We start from the raw sequence: 26,995 nt of genomic DNA, 5'->3' as shown, positions 1-26,995 counted from the left end.
GTTACAAGAGAAATAAGTGGGAAATGAGGGACAAGTGCCCGATCCCCGAGAAGTCCCCATCTCTTGTTGGGAAATACAAACACAAGGCTGGGTGCCTGTGGCTCATGCCTGTCATCCTACCTACTCAGGAGGCTGAGATCTGAGAATCATGGTTCAAAGCCAACCCAGGCATAAAAGTACATGAGACTCATCTCTAGTTAGCCACCAGAAACCTGGAGGTGGCACAGTAGCTCAAAGTAATAGAGCGCTAGCCTTGAGCAAAACACAACCACAGTGCCCAGGCCCTGAGTTCAAACCCCACAACTGACAAAAATAAAAACAAGCAAATATGTTCAATCTTCAAGCGAGCAGTGCAAATCAGAAGTTAGAACCTTCTTCAGAGGCTTCTTTGCAGAGGAAAGTCCTACATTGGTATCTTGACCACTGATAGCCTCAGCAGACCTGAAATTAAACCAGAAGGTGAAGGTGCATGTTGAATGCTGGACCTATTTGGTCAGGGCTGTGATCTCTTCAGATTTCATGGCATCGGACAGGAAGCTAAGCTCATTGCATAAAGTCTCATATCGGAATGCCATCCGGATCTGGGCAACATTTGTCTTTCGAATATCATTTCCTTCAGGTCCTTCTTTATAATAGTTCTCTCCCAAAAACTTCTGTTTTTCCTGTGGACCAAAGAAAATAGAAATTAAATGGTAGCCACACAGACAGCTTTGATCTAAGCCCCAGCAAGATTGGCTTCCCTGATGCAGTTCCTCAATCAGGACATCAGCCACAGGACTCAAAATCCTTCCTGGCCTCTGTGACCTTGAGGATGTCACCTGACCTCAGTCAGTCCCTTCACCAGAAAGGAAAGAAGCTGCCGTGGGTAGTGAGATCTCAAGACTAGTTAAGAATCCCTCCTGAGAGATGATCAGGGCAGAGAGACATTTCTGGGGAGGACAAGCCACAGGAGCAATCCTAAACAAAAACGTAAGCCTTTAAAAATCTTCCCTGTATCATCACCCACAAGAGCAGCAACTAATCAGTGTCTTCCTGTATTAACATCCCCAAGGGAAGTGCCAGAGAATGCTTCCCACTGCCGGCTCTACATCAGAATCATGCAGGGAGCTATACAAAAAATGCTAGTGCCTGGGTCCCATCCATTCTGGAATATAGAGTGCCTGCTCTTTGCCAGCATGATTCTAGAGTCTGGGTAAAACATGGACAAGCTTCCATTCTAGAGGGAAAGACAGGAAAACATAGAAGTGCATGTTACAATGTCAGTAGTGATAGAAGTTAAGAGGAAAGGCAGATGAAGGGGATAGCGGAGGATGACAGGTGTGTGTCAGCTTTGGAATGGATGACCAGGGAAGGCCTTTTCAAAGAGGTGACCTTGAGTACAGCTCTGAAAAAGTTGAGGGAGCAGCAAGAAGTTAAGGTGACTCCCAAGGATTCTCCCTGCCTGCCTTTCAGTGCTCAAAGGACACTGTTCTGCCACTCACAAATCCCAGGATCTAGCGGACGCCTGGCACACAGTAGACTTTCTTTGCCCATTTTGTTAAGAGGATGGGAGGGACCAACAGCCCCATCCTGCACCATACCTGATGGGAGAGGCCGCTCTGCAGCACACTGTTCCTGGCGATCTCACACAGGTCGCACGTGCTCAGCTTCCATACTTGAGCTGCAATGGCGTATTCCTCCATCAGTGCTTCCTACACCCTCCCCAGAGAACACGGATTAGATGGGGAAATGTCTACTTCCAAACCTCACAGAGATCCCAAGCTAAAAACAATGCTGATGGCGCCTGGATCAAGCAAGATCACACCTAAAATTGCACATTTTTAAGATCTTACACGAACTCATGGTTCTTTGGAAATAAAAGCACACTTACACATTTCATTTGTTTGTTGACCAGTATTAAGAACCTGCCCTTTTGAAACCTGGTGCCTGTCATTAGGGATGTCAGTCTGTGCTTCACGTGGCAATCTCTGGGTTATATTCCTTGTGCTGGTCAGGGCCTAAGCACTGTCCCTGAGGGTTTGGGTTTCTTTGTTTTTTTTTGTTGTTTTTTTCTCAAGGCTAGTGTGCTACCACTTGAACCACAGTTCCACTTCCAGAGTTTTGGTGGTTAATTAAGGATAAGAGTCTCACAAACATTCCTGCCCAGATTGGCTTTGGACCCCAATCCTCAGATCTCAGGCTCTCCTCTGTAGCTAGGATTCCACACATGAGCCACAGGCCCCCAGTTTTCATTCAGCCATGTTGCTCGCAGCTGTTGCTCTACCATTTGAGCCACATCTCTAGTTCCAACTTTTGCTGGTTAATGAGAGACTGGCTGGTTTCAAACTGCAATCCTCAGACCTCAGCCTCTTGGGGTAGCTAGGATTATAGGCATCAAGCAAGGAAATTCCTCTTGAAAGGGACTTCCCTGGGTCAGTTAAATTTTGCAGAGTTTTACTCAAGCAAAACAAAATAAACAACAAAAGGCCGGTATATGGCACATTTCCCTGAAGCAGTACAGTCTAAGAACACTGACCTACCACATGATCCTACAGTCTTTAAAGAAAAAGCAAAGTGAGGAATAGGAACAATGTAATTAGCAACATTTAACAAAAACATATATGGTTACAGCTTAGTTAATTGTAGTTTAATTAATTAGCTCCAGGGCCTCCAATAACCAATCAAAGCTGAGTTACTACTAGTAGTACATATTGGTTAGGTCTGTTGGGTCCAGCCTAAGCAATCTTCTACCAAAGTTGAACACAACTCTAGACAAGCATATTTTTGGTACCAGCTCTTCAGCTTTGCTTTTTTACTTAACAGAATATTTTAAGACTGTCCAAAACTGGGAGGGGGGGGGAATGAGGGAAGAGATAACAAATTGTACAAGAAATGTACCCACTGTCTTACGTATAAAACTGTAACCCCTCTGTACATCACTTTGACAATAAATAAGTAATTATTTTTAAAAAACAAAAAAGATTGTCCAAAAGTGCCAGGTGCTGGTAGCTCATGCCTGTAATCCTAGCTACTCAGGAGGCTGAGATCTGAGGATCACAGTTCAAAGCCAGCCCAGGCAGAAAAGTCCATGAGTCTCTTATCTTGAATAAACTACTCAGAAAAAGCTACTACTACTACTACTGAAAAAGCTGGAAGTGACACTATGGCTCAAGTGGTAAAGTGCTAGTGTTGAGCAAAAGAAACTCAAGGACAGCGCCCAGGCCCTGAGTTCAAGCTCCAGGACCAGCAAAATTTTTAAAAAAGAAGATTGTCCAAAAGTAAAAGTTAATGCAAGTATAGTAATATCAGAGATGGAATGTTACAAATGAGAAAGATCTTAACACACGAGGGGAGATAATGTAATCCCAGAAGGACTAAGTTGGAGCTGTGGTCCTGTTTTATCTGCTGGGATGTGAAATATCTGTCATTAATCACCAGCTTTCCTGTGATCTTTTCCCCACCCACCTTACTTCCTCCATCCTCTGGATCAGTGGTTCCCAAAGTGTGGTCCAAGGACTTTTAGACCTAAAGACCTTTTGAAACTTAACTCCCCTTGCCAACTATGTATTTTTGCTAGGCAAGATTATTTTCAGATGCCTTATCAACAAATTATAGAATTAGATATGAGACTCCAGCTGTCTCCTATTAAATAAGACATTAAGGAGATTTGTGAAATTGGAAAACAATGCCACTCCTTGGTATTTTTGTTTTGAGAAGTATTTTTCATTAAAAATTGGTATTTACTTAACACTTAAGTTCACTAATAAACATTTTTTAATTTTTCATTAGTTCCTAACATAACAAATATCAGTAGATATAACTCGCATAAACTTGCTCTGTGAGAGCTTCCCTCTTCAGAGCAAAGAGGGATCCACAGGCCAGAAACCTGGTGCTAGACAAGCTTAGTGTTAGCCAACTCCAGTCTTTCTATTTTTGCTAATTAGTGGCTCTTCTCGTTAACATCAAAATTTGCCATTAAGCCTAATTTAGTGGCTGAAGCCTTTAATCGATTACTAGGTACTCGGGAGACCGAGATCGGGGAATTACAATTTGAAGCCAGCCCAAGCATAAAAGTTTGAGGAATCCACACCCACCCTCCCCAGTTCTCAACCAATTGTCGAGTACAGTGGCACACAACTATTATTCCATCTGCTACAGGAGAAGCACAATGGCTAGGTACAGTGGCATATACTTGATTTCTTCACCAAGGGGGAGCACAAGAAGATTGCAGACCAGGCCAGCCCAGACAGAAGTGAGACCCGCCATCAAAACTATCAGTGCAGACAACAGCTAGGGTTGTGGAAGCTGAAGGGCACCTGTCTAGCAAGTGTGAGGCCCTGAATTCAATCTGAAATGCTGAAAAAAAAAAAAAAAAAAGCCAACAGTGTGCCAGGAATACTTGGCAGCTGGTTCTCATAGATGACATCATCTTTTTTCTTTTCCCCAGAAATCACAAGTGTGATAATATTAATAAAAACATACTTCAGATACATGTTAAGGGCAGATATCTTAAACCCTGATACATTAGGTTCTGGTTCACTATCTTAATGAAGGTAGAGATAATTTTATGCCTATTTTATAGATAATGAGGAATGCAACACAGAGCAGTCTGATAACTTCACCAAGGTTCCAGGACTAGACTACCAAAGAAAGGGAACATGGAGAGAGGCAGAGATGACTGAAATTGTACCTTTAAGAACTCAGGACCGCACAGCGGGTTATGGGAAGAAAGAGCTCACCAGTGTCCCCCTAATGCCACACCAAGCCATGGGCTTGTTTTCACACTGCGAAAGGACAGGCCTGGGCTGAGGCCTGCTGGAACACCGCGGCCCTCCCCGCAGCGCCTCACCTTGGTGTAGTGGAACTGCATGGGGTCGTCGGTGGAGAGAGACACGTGCAGCCCCTTGTGCAGGAATTCCCGCAGAGGGTTCTTAGAATATTCCAGGAACAGGCTGTTGTTGCTCAGAGGAGACATGGCAATGGGGATCTGAGCAAGGTAGTAGAGATACTGCAGTACCGGACTCTGTAAGAGAACCACCACACTCCATGACACACACCATTGTGTTGGGAGGGACAGGACAAGCATTCATCAGTGGAAACCACAAGTTGGGCAGTATCTGTACAGATCCCCAACCAAGCCCAAGTTCCCCAAAGCCAGGACACCCACACCTACCCTTTCCTTTCCCCACCTGTGGTCCTTCCATTGCTGTGTGCTAAGCCCTATTTCACGTACCCACTCTTGGTTCCCAACTGGAGGTTCAGCTGAAGGAAGGAAAGAAGGAGACCCCTTCTATTCCCCTCCATAAGGCACCAACCATACCATGAGACCTCTACCTGTGGGCTTTGGTGCTTTGATGGGAAACATCCCAGTTGAGACTAAATGTTACCCTCTCAGAGATGAACTATGAAGCGGTCGGTAGGGGCTGAGCTGGGTGGGCTACCACAGGTATAATTTGCAACATAGCCCACACTGAAATGAGAGCTGAAGCTGGACCTGCCGGGACTGTGGCACGGAGCAGTTTGATAAACTACATTCCTATGGGAGTCACCCAAACCATGGGAAGACTGACACTCAGATTTACAATGCAGGCAAAGCTGAACGGCTGCTGTGATCTCCACCACCCCTTCCCCGACCAGGCAAGTCCAGTGCAGATGAAAATGGCAGCTTGTTCATCTACAAGGCCTTTAACATAAGAAGCCTAGGCATTACATTGCAGTGCAGGAGACTGGGATTCAGAATTCTTTGTTTATTGTAAGTGGGTTTTGTTTTGTGCCAGTTTGGGGGCTCAAACGCAGGGCCTGGGCATTGTCCTTGAGATTTTTTTTTTAACTCAACACACTTGAGCTACAGCTTTACTTCTGACTTTTGGGTAATTGGAGATAGAAGAGCCTCACAGACTTTCCTACCTAGGTTAGCGTCAAACTGAAATCTTCACATTTCAGCCTCCTGAGTAGCTAGGATTACAGGTGTGAAACATCGACACCAACTATAATAAGTGCTTTTAAAATATGATGTCGATGAAAGATGGGAGTTGGAATTGCTAAAGAAAAACGCTAATAAAGCTTTTTCTATAAAGTGATTGCAGAGAGGTTTCCTTGTCATGACTTTTGGGGAAATTGAAATGTGTCTGGTTATTTTCATAATTAAAAAATGAATCCAGAATAACTATAGACAGCCTGGTCCAGAACAAAAGAGACTCCTGATCTACTAGAGGCTTCCAGCAGGAGGACAGGAGCCTCAGGGGACCCAAGGCAGGCCCCCATGGGTGGCCCACTTACCTTCTTGAGGAGCAGTCCGTGGGAAATGTTGTCAGCAGTTAGGAAGGCAGACACCAAGTGGGTTATGGAGCCAGCCTCCCCACAGTGAGGCCGGAACAGAAACGTGCTCAGGCCTCGCTCTCTGCAGGAGAAAGGAGAGACTGAGTCAGAAAGCACCCTTGATTCAAGGCCTGGGGCCCACACTCCCAGCCCAGAAGCCACTCACTCCAGAAGAGACTGTCACCATGGCACAATCGAGCACAACTGGCCCAGTGCACCCTAGAAATGACTCCTAAAATGCAGACTCCCAGGCCCAGAGCCATTCAGAGCCAAAAGACGTGATTTCCCAAGCAGAGACAGAGCCCAGGGGTAGAGGGAGACACTGGCATCTCTACCTCCTCTCCAGGTCTGCTCCCCTCACAGACCTCAGAGCAAGACACACACACCACGAGCAACCAGCAAGTCCACCCTCTCTGTTACAGAAATGGGCAAATTAAGACCCGGAGAGAGTGACATCTGAGTTCAAAGCCACTGAGGTCAGCAGCAAAGCTAGAACCTCAGCTCAATATTGCCTTTGCCCCAACCCCAGGCCTCTTCTCTCCATGATACCTTTGGCATCCAACACCTGCCTGTATACAACGGTGGGGCGCGTACACGTGAGGCTGCTCGTGAGAGTTGAGTCTGTTTGGCTCCTGTTATCCTGTGCCTATCTCATGGCAGCGTGACTCATGTCAAATGCGCAAATGCACATGTGCACCTTGCATTCATTGGCAAGCAACCCTGCATGTGTGTTGGCATGTCCTGTGTTTCTACGGTTTCCGGGCTATCCCGGTCCACATGGAGGAGAGGGTTGGTGAGGGTGTGTAGATATGAACATGCGTGGGTGTGGGGGGGTGTTGCTTCATTGTACACATGTCTGTATTGACTTATGTGTTATAGTAGGTAAGCCCATTTGTGTGTGATCGTGTGACACATGCCTTGTGAGCACATGGACATGTGCGTCGGCTGAAGTGCATATAGACACATGACAAGACACAAGAGCGTGCTGTACAGGTGAGAGGCCCTGTGCATGACGGCCCGGGAGGGGTGGGGAATGTAGGCCAGTAGCAGGTGGCGCGCCTCACCCACCTGCGGAGGTTGTTGAGCACCATGATGTTGGCATACATGTAATATAGGTAGTAGCTGTACGGGGGGTTCTGCTCGCTGGTCCAGATGTCTGGGCTGGGGCTCTTTTCTGAGAACATGTGGTCACTGTGCTTAGATTCATCATCCACACTGTCAAACCCTGTTACCTGTGTAAGGGAAAAATCCTGAGCATCAAACCAAGGTGGAATAAGCCGGACTCGGGCTCTGCTCAGCTTCCTGTGACCCAGCGCTGAGCCCAGGAGTTCGCACTCCAGCTGGAAGCCCTGGGTTTGGTGAAGGCTACATTCCTTAGGCTGCAGCCCCAAGTACCCCACTCCAGATACTCTACCTGCCCTTCTCTCTCCCTCTCTGTCTCTATCATTGCCATCCCCCTCCCCTCCTCCTCCTTGCTCTCACCTTATTGTTGGCAGGAGCCTCCAAATGGTACACCCTCTACCTTCCTATAAAGCCAGGCACCTGGAAGGCATCTGGCCCTTCCCCTCCTGCTGCCCTCCACTTTCTGCTCAGGTCCAGTTGAGTCCACACCAGCCCCTTCTCTCCAAGCCTGCTCCTGCCCTGCCCTGCCCTGCCCAGGGCCTCAGGCGGGCTGCCCTCTGTGGGAGGCAATGTCATGGAGTTGGGCTCTCCCGCATATGAATCCCTGGGTTCTGTTTGGTCCTCACAACAGCCCTACAAAGTTGCTAGCTTCTTGAGGAGATGAAAGCACAGATTGCCAGGCTAGAAAGTGGTGGAACTGCTCTGCTGGTTACTAACCACACATCAGACAGAAAGATTGGGTAACTGGGAGGCTGATGTGACATTCTCGTGTACAAACTGGCAAACGTGGCAAATGTGAGCTGCTCCCCCGGTCCTGGCTGAGGCCACATTGCCAGGGGACTTCCGTCCTGCAAATGCTCCCTTGGTTTAGAAAGTCAGCTTCTTGGGGCTGAGAGCCCCATGCCCAGGGTACAGGGTTCCACAATCTGAGGCAGGAAACCACAGTGGGGGGAGGGGGACAACAGGAAACCTGACCAGGCCCTGGGGAAGCTGCCGCCTCTGCCGCAGAGCTTGCCTGGGCCCCGTCCCACTTACGTATTTGAGGAACAGGTGAAGCTCCCGGTGATCTTGGGGGTTGATTGTGGCCTTGAAAAGGGGCAGGAAGATGTTCTCCAGCATCTTCCCAAAGTTTGGCAGTAGCTTCTTTGACCTAAATATGTCACTGGAGGGAAGCAAAGACTCTTGTTAGGTGGACCCCACAGTCCCCCTGGCTTGTCAAAGACGGGTCCCTGTGAGTTCTAAAGTAGTCAGGTGTCACCTTCCTCTTCCCCTGTCTGAAACTTCTGCAATCCCAGGCAGCACTTTGCAAGCGTCCTACCTCCCCCTGCCCATCAGTGGCACTGTGTCAAGCCAGAGGCTCTTGTGGGAGTGGTTGGTGGGATTCAGGCTAGCCAAGGTCTGAGGGAAGAGTCCTCAAATTTCCCAGTAATCTAGGCTCTGTACCCCTCAGCTTAGGTTCCTTAAACCCCATGACCCAGTGTTCTCAGGGGAGAGAGGCACTCTGAGTGACAGTCAGGGAGGGGTCACTAATGTAGACCAATAGCAGATCACCTCATAACCCCCCATTCACCCAAACCTCCAATGAGAAGAAGGCAAGGGTGATCATCCCCCACAAAGCCTTCACACACACACACACACACACACACACACACACACACACACACACACACACACATTCTCCAAAGGGCAAGAGTTGAAATCTCATGAAGACATCTTTGCCAACCTCTCCTCCCTAGGGAGAGGATGGGGGGGGGCTAAGCTGGCACAGGAATAGGCCCACCCCTCAACAGTGTACACAGTGTCCATGTGGGCAGGCTCTCCTCCCCAGAGGGTGCAGAGCAGGTGTCACCTACTAGATCCGGGGCACCTGGATGACCCAGCGCATGTTGGGTGAGTACACCTTGTGCTGGATGAACCATCGGGCCAGGTTGGACCACTCTTCAGGACTTCGGCCATAGATGGAGAGGCGTGGTTCTGAGTACTGGTACTTGCTGTCTTCTAGCTCCCTAGCCACTTCCTGGGGGACCAAGAAGAACCAGGTCAACACAAGAGCCTCCCAGCTACACAGGAGAGCCAGCCCCCAGGTGGGCTCTAGGCTGTCTTGGCCACCTGGCTGAAGGCAGGCAGATCTTTACCCCCATGCTGCCATGTTGGTACCCCCTCCCAGCACAGGTTCCCTCTGGGATGAAGGCTGTGAGTCTCTGCATCTTTACCTTGTGGAACCAGGCCAGGCAGCCATCGTGTCAGCCAACCCGCACCCAGCCAAAATCAAGCTACAGAAATGGCTGGACCCCAGGAGACCTCAAACTCTTCCAGGAGGAAGAGTTTGAAACTGGCAAGTGCAGCACCTGCTGGCTGCCTGGGCTTAGGAACAAGGACCCAAGGCCTGAGCAACTGGGCTCCCCAGAGCTGCCCCGAGCTACTGAAAAGATGGCTAAAGATGCATTCAGGGAAGGGAAGGGACAGAGGATGTCCCATTCGTTCCAGCAGATGCCACCGGGTGTCTGAGGAGGTCCCGGAGAGGCTGGGGACCCGCTCACCTTGACCATTCGAGCAAAGTACTCTCCACCCAGGTAGTTTTCAGTCTTCAGATACAAGTCGCGCAGTTCACTGGCCCCCACAGGGTTGTATTTGGAGTTGAACTTGTCAAATCGATGGAATGTCTGCCGACCCTGGAGGAAAGAGACTGCTCACAATGTTGTCATATTGTTCGGCAGCTGCCAAACCAATTCCCCTCTGCAGACCTTACCAGGTAGCCTTACGTGTGTCCACACTGAAAAGTGCTCCCCGTGGCTTCATCCCTGCAGTTGCTGAGGGCTGGGACCATAGTCCCTCAGTCAGGGCCTTTGGAGAGTGCTCTCTGAAGGAGTATCCAAAGCCTTGTGCTCCAAAGACCCTTGGCGAGGAGCTTGGCCAGCTTGGAGAGCAGAGAAATGCTAGGCCGGTGCAACCATAAAGGGCTTCCATCCTTTTTAAGGCTGCATAATATTTCACTGTATCTACCTACCACATTTTGCTTGCTCTTCATCTACTGATGAGCACTTGTATTATTTCCACCTCTTGGCTATTGTGAGTAGTGCTGCTGTGAACATGGGTGTGCAAGTGTGCATTCAAATCCCTGCCTTCAGTTCCTCTGAGTGTGGGCCCCGGATTGGAAGTGCTGGGTTATATGTCATTTCTACAGCTCACTTTTTGAGGACCTGCCATATTGAATCGCCTTTTTATAGGCAAAGAAATAAAAGTCTACGTGAGTTGCATAAAGGCACATAACTCCTGGGTGGTAGAAACGGGATTAGAACTTGGGGCCCTCTGTCCCCACATCATGTACTCCTCCTCTGTCCCACAGCTGCTCCAAGCCCTGTTAGCCTAACTCCCTAAAGTCCCTCCACAAGCAGCTAGAGTTGCTTCCCCAGCCAGCCAGTCTCTAAGCACAACCATGGCACTTTGTCCAGGGGCCACGCTCCCAACCCAAGTGCCGTGCGCTCCGGCCCCCAGGGCAGAGGCTCACGTACCGCGTGCACGTCCAGCGAATCCACAGTGAGGTCATAGGGGTCCATGTGCAGGCTGTCAAACACCTGCCGCAGGGTGATCTTGCGGCCTAGCTTCTCAGCCACGGTCCTGTCGGGCTCCGTCTGGTATGTGTGTTTGATGAAACGCAGCAAGTGCTTCTGGTTCATGCAGGCTGCTGCGTGGATGTGGGTGTCCACCTGCAACACAGAACCCACTGGCTGGTGAGCCAGGGCCCCCCCCTTCCCCCCCCACCATCGGCAACAAACCCTTCATGTGGAAGACAGAACCTCAGTACCGTACGGGCCACGGACACAGCACCTGCCAAGCTGAGATGCCATCCATTTGACCTGAACCAGAACCTCTACCAAGCTTCTGCACTCCCAGGAAATGGCACATCTGGCACCCAGCTGTTCACACTGCAAAACCCCAGGACTCATTCTCAACCCCCTCCACACCCGTCAGTCCCATCAACCCTCTTCCCACACAGATCTGTAATCCACACAGCGGGCTCCGACCTCAGGGCTCCCGCACGGTGCAAGTCTTCAGACTCCCCCTCCCTCTCACTGGCCTTGCTGCTTCTGCAGCGGTTCCACCCCGCGCTCCACACAGACGCTACAAAGGATCGTCTTTTAATGCAATTTGTTTCTTGTTAATCTTAGGGTTAGGGCCCTGCCAAGACCTGATCCCTTCATCTCCCCATCCCCCTCATTCCTCCTCCCTCTTTTCACTGTGCTCCCCTCCAAAGGACAGCCACCTGGCTACTTGAGGGTGGCCTGCTGTCACAGGTAGCCCCGAGGCCCTTTCCATGAGTCCCAGTGGCCCAAGGGAGGCCCCAGTGCTGCTCCTGGCCACCAGCCTGCAATGGCGAGTTGCTGCTGCAGCCGGCTGGGTTCTGCCAGGGCTGGGCTGAAGAGTGCTGTCCACAGCTGGTTGGTCATCTCTTACGTTGTGCCAAACCAGGTATTTGATCTAATGGACTTCTGTGTGCATTGTCCCAGCCAACCTGTGTCACTCATCCGGCTCCTGCCTGCCATCAGCCCTGCCACTCCTTCAGGAAAGTCAGACTGCTGAAACAGCTCTGAATGCTAGACTATTCCTCAAAGGCTGCAGATCCCCGGGGACGAGGCTGCGTTCACATGGGACACCCTGAAACAGGTCACCCTAGCTTAGCTCAACAGGACACCGTCCGGCCCTACTACCCCAGCATGACTCAGCACATTGTGGGCTTCTGGTTGTAGCTTCCAGCTCATCAATGACATGCTACAGGGGTTCAGACTGTCCTTACCCTGTGAGTCACAAAGAAAACAAATGGACAGTCCAGGAGGCCCCCAAGCTGAACTTCAGAACCTCAAAGGTGATTAACTTTTAGGAAAAAAAGTCAAAATGGCTTTCACTGGCCTGGCACTGGTGGTTCATGTCTATAATCCTAGCTATTGAGATCTGAGGATCACGGTTCAAAGCCAGCCTGGGCAAGAAAGTCTGTGAGACTCTTATCTTCAGTTAACTACCCAAAATCTGGAAGTAGAGCTACGGCTCCAGTGGTAGAGTGCTAAAGGAACTAGCCTTTCACAAAGAAACTCAGAAACAGCACCCAGGCCCTGAGTTCAAGCCCTAACACCAGCACACGCACGCACGCACATGCACACACATCCACACATACAAAGCTTTCTTGGGAAGTTACTGCTTTTGATCACCAGAAGACCCAAGTGCCTTCTCTGCTTTCACCCAAGATGGAGGTCTAAACAAACAGTAGCATTTCCACCCTGAGCCGGCAATGCCTGAGACCTGTGCTAACACCCACCCACCCCAGTGGCAGCAACAGCTCCCTGAGGAATTCCCCTCTCCCAGCCACACTGGATTCTAGAAAGCCAGTCCCCCTTTGAGAGCGAGATAAAACAGCCAGCACCCAGGATACTCCCCTACCCGGGAGGGGCAAGCATGGGCCTCACGCAACAGCCCTGGGCCCTTGTTTAGGGACTGACGATGGTGACAGAGAAGAGGCTGCTATGCCACAAACAAGGGTGTCAAGGTCATTCCGGCCCATAAGAGCACATTAACCTTCAGGAAACCCCAAGGATTGGCTCTGGTATGAACCACACGGCCTCACGTCAGGATTCTGTCCCACATGTGGTGGGGGAGCAGGCGAGACAGCCATCAGCCACCTCAGAAGCAAACAGTGTAGGAGCCAGTGCAGAAAGCAAACCGCCCAGCCCCAGGCAGTAGGAACAGGCAGAGGGCAGGGCTGATACTGGGCTAGGGGAGGAGTTTCTTGGGATACCTGCCGGGTATGTGCTGGGCACAAGAGGACCTCAGGCAGGACTGAGGGGTTCTCATGGTGACAGAGGTACCCACCTGTCTCAACACCTAAGCCTCACAAAGAAGGAGCAAATGGTCCTCACGGTGGAAGTGTCAGGCTGCACACTTCCAGAAGCTTCTCATAAGCCAATCTCTCACTTCTAAAAGTTCTTTGTCCCATCCTCGTGGGAGTCTACAGACACTCTTTCTCTGAGAAGCCTAAGGGGTCCCCACATGATCTAGAACCTTCCCATACCTCTGCAGCCTCCCCCACACCTTCCTCTTCCCTGATACTTGAAGCCCCAGCCATGCCCTACTGCCCAGTCATATCCATGTACTATTCGAACCCTATCTGCTCTCTCCCAGCATTTGCACATGCAGAGACTCTCCACGAGAACACCACCATTTCATCTTCTATGCCTCCGTCTATCTGGCAACTTACCTGCCCTTTACCACACACCCAATCAGGCCTCTCCCGCAAAGCTACTCCTGTCCTAACACTTATCCCTGAGGTAACAGGCAAGAAATGCTTCTTGCTCTTGAGCATGAGCTCAACCCTGATCCTAGGCCTCACTGTATGCTGCTAAACCGGAAGAAAGTAGAAAGGCTGGAGGTCAAGACCACTTGTGCACACCTGGCTTGTTGATGGGCGAGGGAGCCGGAAGCACTCAGCCCCTTGGTAGGTCAGAGAGAGAGAGCCCCACCATGGATTTTCTTTAAGGCACCTGATTCCAAAGGATGCAAAACTACAAACTCCCAAGTCCTGGGGTCCTAACACATCTCCTACCCTAAAGCAGCCTGTGCTTCAACTGTGCTGAGCCAATAGCAGGCTGTACCCAAGGAAGAGGATGTATTGCATGGCCCTGGAGTGGTACCGGGCTGTCTGAGGAGCAGTGGCACGAGGGCACACATGGTCTACACATCGTGCTCCTCCGGCCCTGAGGGCTGCCTTAGCCAGGAGCCCTGACGCTCACTGTCACAGGGCTCTGGCCCCAGACCAGCTGGGCAACCCAGCGGGTGGCTAAAGCACGGGCTGTGACGAACCTTTCTCACATTATAGAAGTCTCGGTGAGGGTTACTCTTCAACTCTTTGAACTCAGACATTTCATTTAACATCTCATGAAGGCTGAACTTGGATTCTAGAAAGTTCAATCGCCGGTGACAATAGGTTTTCCTGCAGAATGGGGGAGAGGGAGAAACAGTTGAGACATTCCGTCAAACTCTCTTTGGAGAATTCCTGGATGGGTAAACCCGACCCAAGAAGGGAGGAAAAAGCAGGGAAGGCTGAGGGGCTTCCAACTTCCCATGGAACCAACATCTCATTGCCACCAAAGAGTGAGTGGGGAGTCAGCCATGGAGCAGCAAAGAGCCGCCTTGGAGACTTGTAGATCTGTGTTTAAGCAAATACCCGTGAGCCTCCACTCCCATTAATAACTATCTGATGAATAATTATGAAGAAGGCAACAATGCTGGGCACTAGTGGCTCGTGCCTGTAATCCTAGCCACTCAAGGTTGAGGTCTGGGGATCAAGGTTCAAAGCCAGCCCATGCAGAAAACCCCATGAGACACGTATCTCTAATTAACCAGCAAAATGCCAAAAGTAAAGCTGTGGCTTAAGTGGTAGTGGTAGAGTGCCAGCCTAGAGCCAAAAAGCCAAGTGAAAGTGCAAGGTTCTAAGTTCAAGCCCAGTACCAGCATGAAAAACAAACAAGAAAGGAAGGAAAGAAGGAAGAGAAATGAAGGAAAGAAGGAAGGAAGAAACGGAGGGAGGGAGGGAGGGAGGGAGGGAGGGAGGGAGGGAGGGAGGGAGGGAGGGAGGGAGGGAGGGAGGGGAGAAAGGAAAGAAGGAATAAGTGAATAAATACACAGCTCAGGCTAAGTTGGTCTGGGCCAGTGAAAGGGCCTGACTCTTAGCAGAGTGGGAACATGGGAAGTCTTCTTCCTCTATTCACTCCCTTCTCTTTTTTCCCCCACCCATCCTCAGGGACCTTGAATTTCTTAAAGAATTAATTGCTCAGAATCTCAACAATACAATCAAGCTGCCAAGCATACTCACCCCCTAGGGATGCAGAGATACTGCCATCCTAAGGCTAAATTCCCCAAATCCCCAGGTCCTGTCAACCCTAAGGCTTCAGGGCAAGAGGAGGACATTCTGTATCAGGGGCAGATTAGGAGTATAGAGTGTTAGCCACTGAGACAGAAATCTCTGGAGGCTCAAGACCCCAGGTTCTCCTTGGAGAAGAAGGCACCCACAAGTAGGGAAGTTTTGTCACTCAACAAAGGTAAGGGGACTCTCTGCTGTGGCTACCAGCCCCCAATATACAACCCAGGTGGTCAGCCTTATGTCTGAGTCCACCACCAAATGGAACTGATCACAATTCATGCCTCCCTGCTTCCCCATGAACCCCCCAAACAACCACCAGCTGCTTCCTGGCTAGTCACTTAGGCCTTCGTAAAGAACCACCACCAACCCACAATAGCGCCATGTCTGTCAGCTAAGCCAGGCCCCCAGGACAAGCGCAGGGTGTCTCATGTGAAGAGTACAGAGGTCCGCTCCCCCAATCTTCCTCAGGAAAGGACCATCCACAACCTCGTGTTCCAGACAACCACTGCTCTCGTGCCTGGCTGAGGAGGGCCTGCCGGAAACCACGCCTCCCCCTCCCAGCTCTCAGTTCTGACCTCAGATCAGTCATCAAGGGCCACCACCGCGCTCGTGCACCCCAGGCCCAATCTACCTCTGCAGACCAGCATCACACTACGCTCAGAAAATACACACACACACACACACACACACACACACACACACACACACACACACACACACACCTGGCACAGCCACCCCAGGGCACAAATCCTTGAACCTCCATCACTGATTAGCTCAAGTGCCCACCAGAAAGTGAGCGGTCAACTCAGCTGCCCACCGGGCCAGCTCAAGCCCTAGACACCTGCATGTGATCCTCCAGAAACAGGGAAGTCAAGACCTATACTCTGCCTTGGTCAGCCCTGCCACAGGCTGGCAGCTCTGAGAGGCTGTTGGCTTGCTAGGGTCAGGGGTGGCATCCATTTAAGGTACACAAGTGGCCACCAGCAGACAGAAGCTCCACACCTATGCACGCAGAGGGAACAGGTAGTAACAACTCCAAGGATACGCCAGCCCATGGGGGAGCCTGCTGCTATAACACAGCACCCATCCACGGCAGGGGGAGGTGGGGGAAAGCTGGCTTACGTGGGGCCATCCGTGATGAGCGCCAGGATGTGGCTCATGTCCACTGTGTAGGTCTCCAGGTCAGGGTAGGGGAGGCTGTGGGGCTCCTGGCGCTCCAGCATCTTCTCGTTATCATACACGAAGAGGATGCCCTCCTGCATTCGGACCAGGTAGCCCAAGTTGGGGGGTGCACCCTCCAGGCAGTAAGGGTCTTCCTGGGGCAGAGGGGGAGGGTGGAAGTCTGCAAAACAGGACAGAGTGAGGGCCCAGCATCCTTGACCTTGTGAGCACCCTTAAGCTTAAAAGCAAGGCCTGCCCTGACATCCAAAATCCACACTCCTCCTCTGTCCTGCTCTATTCTGTCTCCTTAGCCCTTAGCACTGTTAAAACAGCTGCGTGCCCGACCTTGGGAATTACAGGTTTTCTCGACTCAGAGTGGAGGTGAGTTTGTGTTCACTGCTGTGCCCCTTGACCCAGAACAATCCTGGACACAAGCCGGACACTTCTTTTTGTTTGTTTAACTGAGATAGGCTTCAGCTCCTTCAGATACCCAGGAACATTGAAGAAAGTGGCTGTGTCTTCTCTCAGTAAAAGAACAGCGGATGCAGGTACTTCTCCTTGTCCTCGTTTGCATGACTTAAGACTCTACTGCCCCTAGCTTATTTGTAGGCCAAATAGATGACTCCCCCCGCACCCCACCCCCCAGCTTCCCTACCTTCTCCTGTCCCCTCTCCCGAAGCCAGCAGATACATGCAGCCACCATTTATTGAACATGTGCTCTCACAAGGTGCCACCGTTGTACCCAGTACACCACACACCTACTCACTGTCACAACAGCTGTGGTGGTAGGCATCGGTAAGTGTCCCACATTACACTGAAATTTAGAGAAATACCTTGCTTATGGTCCAAATAATTGGCAGGGCCTAAATATGAATGCAGGTATGTCTGACACCACAGCTACTTCCCTACCCTGGGAAACAAGTACCTGCTCCCACCCGACCCATCTTCCCCACTACACAGCATTTCCGGTTGGACTGCATTGTTTTAAACTTCCCTCGGGACACTGCCAGCCTCCCTGAAAGACTCCATCATGAGGGACTGTCCTTCTCTCCTCCCTCGCCACAGAGGGCCAGGAACACTGGACACAGAAAAGCAACCCTGGGAGGTCAGCAAACATCCGTGTAGCAGAAGCCACCAACCACCAGAGCTTCTCCCTAAAAATGGCTGTGGGGAAAGCAGCTAACCAAACATCCTCGTCAACCGTTGGGCAGGATCCACATAGGAGCCCATTTCCAGCCAGGATTCCGTACCTGGGAGGACTTCTTCCGGGAGGGCAGGGTCGGCTCGCCGATGACCCAGGTACTGGGCTGTGGTCCTGGGGAAGCGATGGTAGGCGAGGCGTGCATACTTCTCCCGGATCAGCAGGGCCTTGGCCAGGCTCTTGGCAGCCTGCTCATAGTCCTCCACAGTGATCTGCAGCAGGGGGCATGCAGGAGAGAGTTCACACACAGTAGACCAGAGACTGCCTTCCTTTTTGAAAGACTGGCCTCAGCTGGCACCTGGGAACCTGGATTTCAGGAGACAGTTCTCACCATTCCCTAACCAATGAGCATAGCTCCTGGGTGTAAACTCTTTGTACAGACAATATTGTTTGTGCTAGACTCATGATTTCCTGCAGGTGGAATTTGAGGTTGTGCAGATGTATGACCAGACTGAATAAATATCCTTGGGTGCTGAGAGTCTAATGAGCATCACTGAACACTTCACACGGGCCACGCCCCTGGATGGGTGTGAGAGTGTCCGGCTCTGGTGACGTCACTGCGAGGCCCCTGGGAAGCTTGCCCTGGAGTCCTGCAGGCCTCGCCCCTCGTGGCTGTCCCCTTGGCCAACTTGCTCTGGCTCTTTCCTCTGGACAGCACAGCTGGGAGCACAGCTGGATGCTGAATCCCAGGAGTCTTCCTAGCACGTCATTGAATCTGAAGGTGGTCTTGGGGTGCCCCACATAGGAGACAAGAGAATTAGGGCTTCTGGGAGGGAGACAGGCCCCACAGGCTTCTGGTTAACATGAAAGCCTGCTGCTGCATCCAGCACAGGAAGAGACAAAAACCTGGACCCCATCCCTGCTGAGGATGTGAACCCTAACCTTCACATGAGAAAATCCAGACAGAGCAAGCTGTATTCATTCTTTTCATTATTAGTCTCAGCAGTCTCCAGATGTGAAGAAGTCATCACAGGTAAATTCCTGTGGATGGGAGGAACTCGGCCTATGTCTTTCTTCCCTAGGCACTTTAACTAGTGTCTCTTTTGGTCACATGTCCCCGTGGAGGTGTGCTCATTTGTACCTCCCAGAGGATGGCCTCTGAGAGTGGCTAAAATAGTAAGCAGGCACAAACATCTTAGATGATGGTATGTCCTTGCCCACTAACCAAGCCAATGACAAGGGCCATGGTCTAGGGGTTCAGAGAGGGTACTCAGGATCCCAGGGGAGAAGCAGTCACCAGCCAGGCAGGACACACACATACACACACACACACACACACACACACACACACACACCAATGAAATCTACAAGGTCAGCCTGCTTCTTAGAGTCAGGCAGCTCTCTGGAAAACAACTAACTGCCTGGGTAAGGGGTTTCTTCCCTACTATGCACCAGACTGGTAGAAAGAAGTGAGGACATTCTCCAGGTCAAGGTCTCTCACTCAGCTTGTAGTCAGCCCCACCCCCACTCTGCCTTTCCAGTTCTCTGTCCACCTGCCTGTGGTGACTACCAAGGCCTGGCCACAATGCTAAACTTCAAACTTTCCCACTTAAATTTCCACCCACGGGAATTTGTCATATATCAGGCATAACCATATGGTAGAATACAACTCATTAAAAAGAGCGAAGAAGTTCTTTCTATATTGATACGACCTCTCTAAAGGAGGGGGGAGCTTGCTGACTCTAATCGAGTCAACTTTTCCTAGTTGAGGGGGTCTGGTCTGTATTTAAGAATACTGACTCTTCACAGGAATGGTGGGAAAAAGAACAAGCAAATGCAGTCATTATATTCAATGTACATTATGTTAAAAAAAAATGAAGTACATAATGAGGATAGGAACAGGAGAGGGAAGATGGCTGAAATGAAAGAAAGGGTGACACTGACCAAGAAGCATTGTACTTCTAGCCTGATGTATGGAACTGTAAGCCCTGTACACTACTTAATAATAATATAAATAGAATATTATCTAGACACTTAAAAAATAAAAAAGAGTATTACACTAAGCCTGTAATAAGAGCTTAATCAGCCATAACTGATTTCATACAAACCAGCCAATGACTGAATCTATGGGACATAAGGAACACTAACGGCCCCACCTTTCTCAGTGAGCTACTGGGGAATACACTAGTGTTCTGGCCGGAAGAACACATAGAATTTACAGTCCAGAGCCAATATACCAGCCTGCAGTCCTGGACCCTCCACATGGGGCTGGGACAGTCCCCTAGACACACACACCACAGCCTGTGCTAGGACGCTCCTTCTCTTCAGACTCCGACACCTCCTCTCCACTACCTCCCAGACATACCCAGGCTGAGCCAGGTCTCAAAGGCTGAGCCAATGGTCCAAGGGCCCCTGGCCACCCCACAGAAGACCCATAACACATTCCCACACTCCTTACCCCGGCGCAGTAATCTCCACTGATGGTGACCCGCTGATACTCAGGCATAGCGTAGGGCACTGGTGTGGGCTGGGAAGCGGCTCCAGGGGCAGGGGCGGCAGGAGACATGGCAGGGCTGGTCACTGGGGGACCCTTCCAGTCTTGCTGCACCGGCATTTGCAGAGACAAGGACTGAGATCGGATCATTTTGAAACTTTTCTTTCTAAGAGCCAAGGACAAGGAACAGTGGGAGACATGAGTAGCTAGTTGGGGAGACAAGAGGTGGTGGAGTCCACAAGGAGCATGGTACCCATGCTTAATCACTGCTGCTGGCCCGAGACCACTAAGAACTTTCTAAGTACATACACCTCAGTCTTACCCATGTCTCTGCATAAGACACAGCATGAACTGCTGTGGCTGTGTTTGTATGGCACGTGGCACATTAGAGTAGACAGGTGACTACTCTAATGGAACACGTGGAACACACAGCAGAGGCTCCAACAGCTCATGCTCACAGAAGTGAAGGTGGCACCGATCAGGTCATCCTGGAGGGTGGACAGTCTTCTGTCTTCAATAACCCTGACGTATGAGCCAGCATACGAATGGTCTCAGCAGGGGCTGGGAATATGGCCTAGTGGTAAAGTGCTCACCTCGTATACAATGAAGCCCTGGGATTGATTCCCCAGCACCACATATATAGGAAAAAGCCGGAAGTGGAGGTGTGGCTCAAGAGGTAGAGTGCTAGCCTTGAGCAAAAAGAAGCCAGGGACGGTGCTCAGGCCCTGAGTCCACGCCCCAGGACTGGCAACAAAAACAAAAACAAAAAACACAAATGAATGGTCTCGGCAAGGACTGTGAACAGGGTTACAGAGACAACCATATTGTGTATTTCACAGAGTTAGGAGCCTGGGGTACTAGAGAAGAGACTGGTCCAACTTTCCCATTTTGTAATGAGATATCAGAGGTATCAGAGCCTGGGAGTCAGGGTCCTAGAGATGAAAAGGCCCTTCCTTATGCAGAGCCACGGGGCAGTAGATGCTTCTCCCCAGCCATCCCCCACATCGCTCCTTCCCCAAGCCCCACAGTGCCATCAGCAGCCACTGGCACAGGACAGATCTGGATCCCTGTCACAGGAAAGGGCTGCTCAGCATCCGTCTCAGGCCTGGACTCTGGGCCTATCACCCTGGCATGAGAAGATGGTTTCATTCCTGCTAGGGCCAAAGACTGCAAACTCATGCTTACTTGCAAACTGATTTGTGATGACTTTGTCTTCATCACTAACAAAACAGTAAGGCTTCGAGTGAGGTCACTCCGAGTCCTGGAGTCCTCAGGAAGGAAATTCCTCAGTCCTGGGGAAAGGCCATCCACAGCCCTTCCTCCTGTCTCTTTCTGCCTCCAGGGGAACCCTGCCTCCTTATGTCCAAGTCCAGTGCCAGAACCTGGCTGGCTTCTCGCCCTACCTTGTGCCATTGGGGTCAATAGCCTTCTGGGTATTAATTTGACCAATGCCAGCCTCTAGAAAAGGACTCAAAGACAGCCATAAGCCACCAGAGACCACTGAACCCCATAGCCATTTTCCAGGCCCTGGTAACACAGGATGAAGAACAATCCACCCATCCTCAAACAGACCTCAGGCCTCATGTTCATTCAGAAGTGTGTGGCTTCCTGTCACCCCTGCCCAGCTCTCCTCACTGCCTTAGAAGCCACAGCTCAGCTCTCCTGTTCTCTTCTCTTGCTATGGCCCTCTGGTTCTTACCTGCCTAAGGCAAGGACATATGTTACCATCTTTTGGGGACAAGACTGCTTACATCTACAAGATGGATATGGCCTCTCCTGAGGAGTTTATCTTTGTCCCAGCCTTGCACAAGAGGCTGCTTCAGGAAACAGCCAGGAGTCCCCAGCCCAGGCTTTCCCTGGCCTGCCATCTATCAACTGGAGCTCAGTCTGTATTCTGACCCAAGAAAGATGCCAACACGTCCCAGCCAATCACCCCTTCCTTAGCAGCAAATCTACCCCACATCCTGAACTTCTGTTGGCACCTCTTAGCCCATCACATCGAAAGAGGAGCCATTGATTTGGGCTTCCTTGTATCCTCCGACAGGCTCAGCTTGGTCCCGTGGGACTCAAGGTTTCCGTCACTGTCATACCTGTCAGGCACTGTTTTTATCTCTATGCCAACTTCACCCCATGATGCCTGGATTCTACTCCTACTAAGGCCAAGCAACAAGTGACTTTTCAGATTGCACAACAGGTAAGGTTATAAAAAACACATACCCACAGGCAAAAGCTAGAAGGCTGCCTATATGCCACTCAACTAGCACACTGAGGAAGCCAGTTCCCCAGCTGCAGCTCAGAGAACTCTCCTTACACACATCCCTCTTGACTCCAGCCTTGGTTTCCAGGTCTAGCTCCAGATTATCACGTACAAATGCCCTCAGGCTAGGAGCTTAGAGTTCCAGGCCCTGGGACATGGTAAACAACCCCACACTACCGTCTCAGGGCCAGTCACTTCCGGCAGGGACTGGAAGCACCAAACAGAACCTGCATCTCAAAAAGTAGGAAAAGCTATCTGTTGCTGCATCAAATTGCTACTAACATGGTGGCTTTAAACAACGACCACTTACTAGTTAACACTTCAGAGGTGAGAAACCTGGTGGGTGCTGCTGCCTCTGTGTTTAGGGCAACAAAAGCTAAGGTGAAGGTGTTGGCCTCACTGAGCTCTGGTCTGGAAACTGGGGGAAAATCCGCAACCAAGATTTCTTCTGGGTTGTTGGAAAAACTCAGTCTCATGTGGCTGAAAGATTGGGGTACCCAACTCCCTGCCAGCTGTTAGTCAGCAGTTACCATAGCTTCTACTGGTGGTGCTGTCATCCTTGCAAGCACTCCATCTCCTAAACAAGGAGTGCTGTGTTGTTCTGAGGCCCCCAATCTCGGTTGCCTCCTCTCTGTTGTCTATGTTGAAGGGCCTGTGTAATAGATCAGGCCTACCCATAGATCTTCCTCTCTTGAGGTGTCCGGGTCACTCCTCCACAGTATAGTTGAGTGACAGCTCACTGCGGACAGATGCATTCTGAAAGTAGGGCTTGTGTCTAGTGTCTACTCGATATGACAGAGGTAGAGAAAGGCAGCTAAGTGGAAGTATGTACCCACATGTGTCCCTCTTCCCCTCCCTCATGTCACAAAAAATTTTTAAAAAGCCATATAAAAAGTTACCATAAGGCTGGGTGTTGGTGGCTCATATACCTGTAATCCTAGCTACTCAGGAAACTGGGATCTGAGGACTGAGGTTCAAAGCCAGCCCAGGCAGGAAAGTTTATGAGACACTTCTCTCCAATTAACCACCAGAAAACCAAAATCAGAGCTGCAGCTCCAAGTGGTAGAGTGCTAGCTTTGAGCAAATGAGCTCTGGGACAGCGCCCAAGCCCTGAGTCCAAGCCCTACAACTGACCAAAAAAAAAAAAAAAAAGTTCCCATAAACTTGAGGGGATGGAAGGGTTTAAAGAGATGAAGGAGAACTATGGGGAAGGGGTGATCAAAATGTATTGCATTCATAATCTGACATGTTGAATTGAAACAAATAATAATTTTTAGTGTTTAAAGAAGTTGCTGTAAGCTCTTCTGAATTATAGAACTATGAGGTCTCCTACATGGAAAAGGCTGTACCCCAGCCTTCTCCCTACATTCTAGCAGGCTTCGCTTGGATATGTCTAGTCACAGAACTCACATTTCCAAACAAGACATCAGCACTTACATCCTTATTCAGTAGATGACAAAGCACCTACTCAGCACTAGGCCAAAGTTAAACATGGCATTGTAAGGTCCACCCCTGGAAGGGCTCCATGCAGATGGCCCCCTCCACCTGTCTGAAGTCTCTACCTACTACCTGTGTTACCTAGGTAACTGGCATGTCTGGAGGCAGCCACCTCCCCTCACCTGGCCATACCTCCCCTCACCTGGCCATACCTCCCTGCCCCTGCCCTAGATAAGGCATGGGCAGGCTGTGGGTCGGCCATGTGTCATCTCCGCCACAAGCTACCAGTTCAGGAATAAACGTTTCTCTCCTGCTTGAATACTATGTAGTGTTCTCTTCCATTGGCTACCTACTTTAAAACCTTACATATATGGTGCCGTGACTCGGATGGGCTGACCTTATAAACACACAAACTTTAGAAAGCATTCCTTCATGATGGGCCCAGAGTTATCTGTCTATGCCTTATCCCACCTGTTGGACCTTGTGCTAGCCCCTGAGGCACCAGGGAAAGCCAGTTTACCCTGCAACAGCTGGACAGCCTACCTCCTTCTTCCTCCAGCCACCTGGCAGAATTTCACTGATGCCAAGGAGCTGTCAGGGTGTGGGCTGCCAGGAGAACAGCTCCAGGCTAAGCTTGAGGTGGACCTGACAGCAGCCTCTAGTCATCCCCCAGATAGCTGGCCCTCCAGGGCCACTGGGACCTTCCTGTTTGCTGAGCAGGCCTTTAAGGCAAGACAATAATGACAGTTATTAGGGCATCATATCTCCTGTCATTGGTGCAGTTATCTCTGCCTGCTCTGCCCACTCCCACCCCCAAAGCCTTCCTATAACATCCAATTCTTCTGCTAAAGAAACTCAGGGAGTCCTCCTTGCTCTCTTCCTAGAGAACAGCATCCATCTTTTGTCCAGGGATAGCCAGGCAGGGAGAGACACTAGCAGGAACCTTCACCAAGCTCTCAGAAGTGTGAGCAAGGAGGGGGTGTCATCTGTGGACCCCCACCCTAGGGACCAGGCCCTAGGAGAACAAGTAGCTCAAACTTAACCTGTGACTCAGGCCCTTGCTGTGATGGAAGACCAAGACCCATACAGACCATCAACATACAATGTGGTCTGTGGAATGATACACCAGGATATTTTGGGATGCCAGAGGGACACCTAATCCAGACTAGAGGTGGTAGAAACAGTGAAGCCACAAGGGGAGAAGGAGGGGAAATTTCAGAACAGGAAATATCCTGTTTGGACCCCTGCTCCCAGCCCGGAGGGGGGGGGGGGAGTGGGGGAAGCTGAAGAATAGTCATAGTCATTCTGGCAGCCCCTCTACCTCCAGCTGAGAAGCAGCACAGGAAAGGCTACAAGGAGGGAGCAGCAGCCAGTAGAGGGATTGTTAACATACAACTGAATGCCACTTGCAAGGCCCATCCACTGCTGTTGCTTCTAAGGTCATTGTGGGATTCACAAGGAACTGGCACCTGCCGTGTGACTCTGGACAGAGGGTTCAGCCTTTCAGGAAAGGAAATACAAATGGCTGGCCAGGATGCATACTGAACACTGCAGAAGAGGAATCTAACAGTAGGGGGCTTGGAGGGACACAGAGACCCTTAGTCTGCAGGCAAAATCAGGTGACCAGTAACTTGACCAGTAGGGTGTAGCTTTAATTGGCACACCTTGAAGCCCATCAAGTGAAAAGGACCACAACCCCACCCTCTTCTCCCTTAGTAATAATAATGAAATGACTTAGTAACACTACAGCTGTGTTATGTTCAACTCCCAACAAATACCTGTTTTACTCCAAACATTCTCTGGGAAGTAGCTGTTCTGGACAGCCCAATTTTTCAGATAACAAAGTCTGTTCTCTTTATATCCTAGCTTAAAATAATGTTGATGTGGCATTTTTTTAAGCGCAATGCGTAAGTGGAGCAAGCTGAACATAGTTTGAAGTGTCTCCATGGCTCAAGGTCACCCCTACACTATCCAGTCACTCCGGGGGCATTTTGTCCCTAGACTACTATGCTCTGGGTTCTTGTGTCTGTTTTTCATTACTCTGTTTCCACCCTCACTGTTGACTGTTAAACAGTAACAATAACAAAAAACAAAAGCTCCAACTATGTTCCAAGCTCCTCGGAGCATTTCTCATGTGTTTGCTCATTCAGTTCTCACAAGCCAGGTCCTTTCATTACGCTCATTTTACAGATTAGGAAACAGGCTTAGGCAGCTAAGTGGCTTGACTAAGCCCATTCTGAACTTGTCACTATAATCAGCACAATTTATTTCTGGGACCCTGCATACAGAAATCCTTTTCCTTGCTTTTCATTTGCTTCTGTTTACTTGTTTTGTTTTTGTTGCCAGTCCTGGGGCGTGGACTCAGGGCCTGAGCACTGTCCTTGGCTTCTTTTTGCTCAAAGCTAGCACTTTACCTCTTGAGCCACAGAGCCACTTCTGGCTTTTTTCTATATATGCGGTGCTAAGGAATTGAACCCAGGGCTTCATGTATATGAGGCGAGCACTTTACCATTAGGCCATATTCCCAGCCCCTTCATTTGCTTCTGTAAATCTCTGACAGGAGTAAACATGAGAGCAGATAAGCTTGTTCAAACTCTGCTTAAAGTAAGAAAAGAGAAGGTAGGATGAGAGAATTGAGGAGTGACAGTTAAAGGAAACAGAATTTCCTTTGGAGAAGGCTAAGGTTGGACACAGTGGTACATGTCAACACTTCCCAACACTGGGAATACTGAGGCAGGAGGATTATGAGTAAATGGGCCAGTCTGTGTTATATACTGAGGCCTTGTCTCCAGATAGATAGATAGATACATAATTTTAAAGCTGGGCACAACCCTGCAGTCCTAGCTATTTTAGAGGCAGAATCCATTTGAGGCTAGCTCAGGTATAAAAAGGTTGTGAGACTCCATCTCAATTAATGAATGGCTGCATATCATGGTGTACATCTGTCATCCCATTGGCAAAGTGAAGCACAAATAGGAGGACTAAAGTCCAGGCCAGCCTGGACATAAAACAAGACCTATCTTGAAATAACTAACTCATAAAGGGACCAGTGGAGTGGGCCTTTGCCAGGTAAAGCATCTGCCTAGCAAGGAAGAGGATGAATTCAACCCCAGTACCATTAAAACATAAATAAATAAAATTTTAAAATGATAAAATGTTCTAGAATCAATTATAGTG

At 50.0% G+C, this 26,995-nt stretch overlaps 1 protein-coding gene across 6 annotated transcripts in view; it reads right to left on the bottom strand.

Annotated features, from left to right (window-relative positions):
* Positions 1 to 259: 259 nt before the first annotated feature.
* Positions 260 to 26,995, bottom strand: part of Ampd3 (adenosine monophosphate deaminase 3) — a 48,527-nt gene continuing 21,791 nt past the window's right edge. For 5 of the 6 annotated variants that reach the window (XM_048361205.1, XM_048361206.1, XM_048361204.1 and 2 more), the window contains exons 3-15: positions 20,089 to 20,290; positions 17,740 to 17,902; positions 16,451 to 16,670; positions 14,269 to 14,398; positions 10,932 to 11,126; positions 9,960 to 10,091; positions 9,273 to 9,436; positions 8,455 to 8,581; positions 7,366 to 7,529; positions 6,259 to 6,379; positions 4,829 to 5,002; positions 1,581 to 1,691; positions 260 to 662 (exon numbers count right to left, since the gene is read on the bottom strand). In XM_048361205.1, coding sequence (XP_048217162.1) covers positions 486 to 662; positions 1,581 to 1,691; positions 4,829 to 5,002; positions 6,259 to 6,379; positions 7,366 to 7,529; positions 8,455 to 8,581; positions 9,273 to 9,436; positions 9,960 to 10,091; positions 10,932 to 11,126; positions 14,269 to 14,398; positions 16,451 to 16,670; positions 17,740 to 17,902; positions 20,089 to 20,290 — 2,080 coding nt within the window. In that variant the 3' untranslated portion in view covers positions 260 to 485. The remainder of the gene's footprint in view (positions 663 to 1,580; positions 1,692 to 4,828; positions 5,003 to 6,258; positions 6,380 to 7,365; positions 7,530 to 8,454; positions 8,582 to 9,272; positions 9,437 to 9,959; positions 10,092 to 10,931; positions 11,127 to 14,268; positions 14,399 to 16,450; positions 16,671 to 17,739; positions 17,903 to 20,088; positions 20,291 to 26,995) is intronic. The other variant, XR_007213066.1, reaches the window with a different exon arrangement.

This window comes from Perognathus longimembris, chromosome 13 (genome assembly GCF_023159225.1).
Source record: "Perognathus longimembris pacificus isolate PPM17 chromosome 13, ASM2315922v1, whole genome shotgun sequence".
NCBI lineage: Eukaryota > Metazoa > Chordata > Mammalia > Rodentia > Heteromyidae > Perognathus > Perognathus longimembris.
Note: the sequence above shows the minus strand (reverse complement) of the source record. Positions and strands in the feature narration are given on the sequence as shown.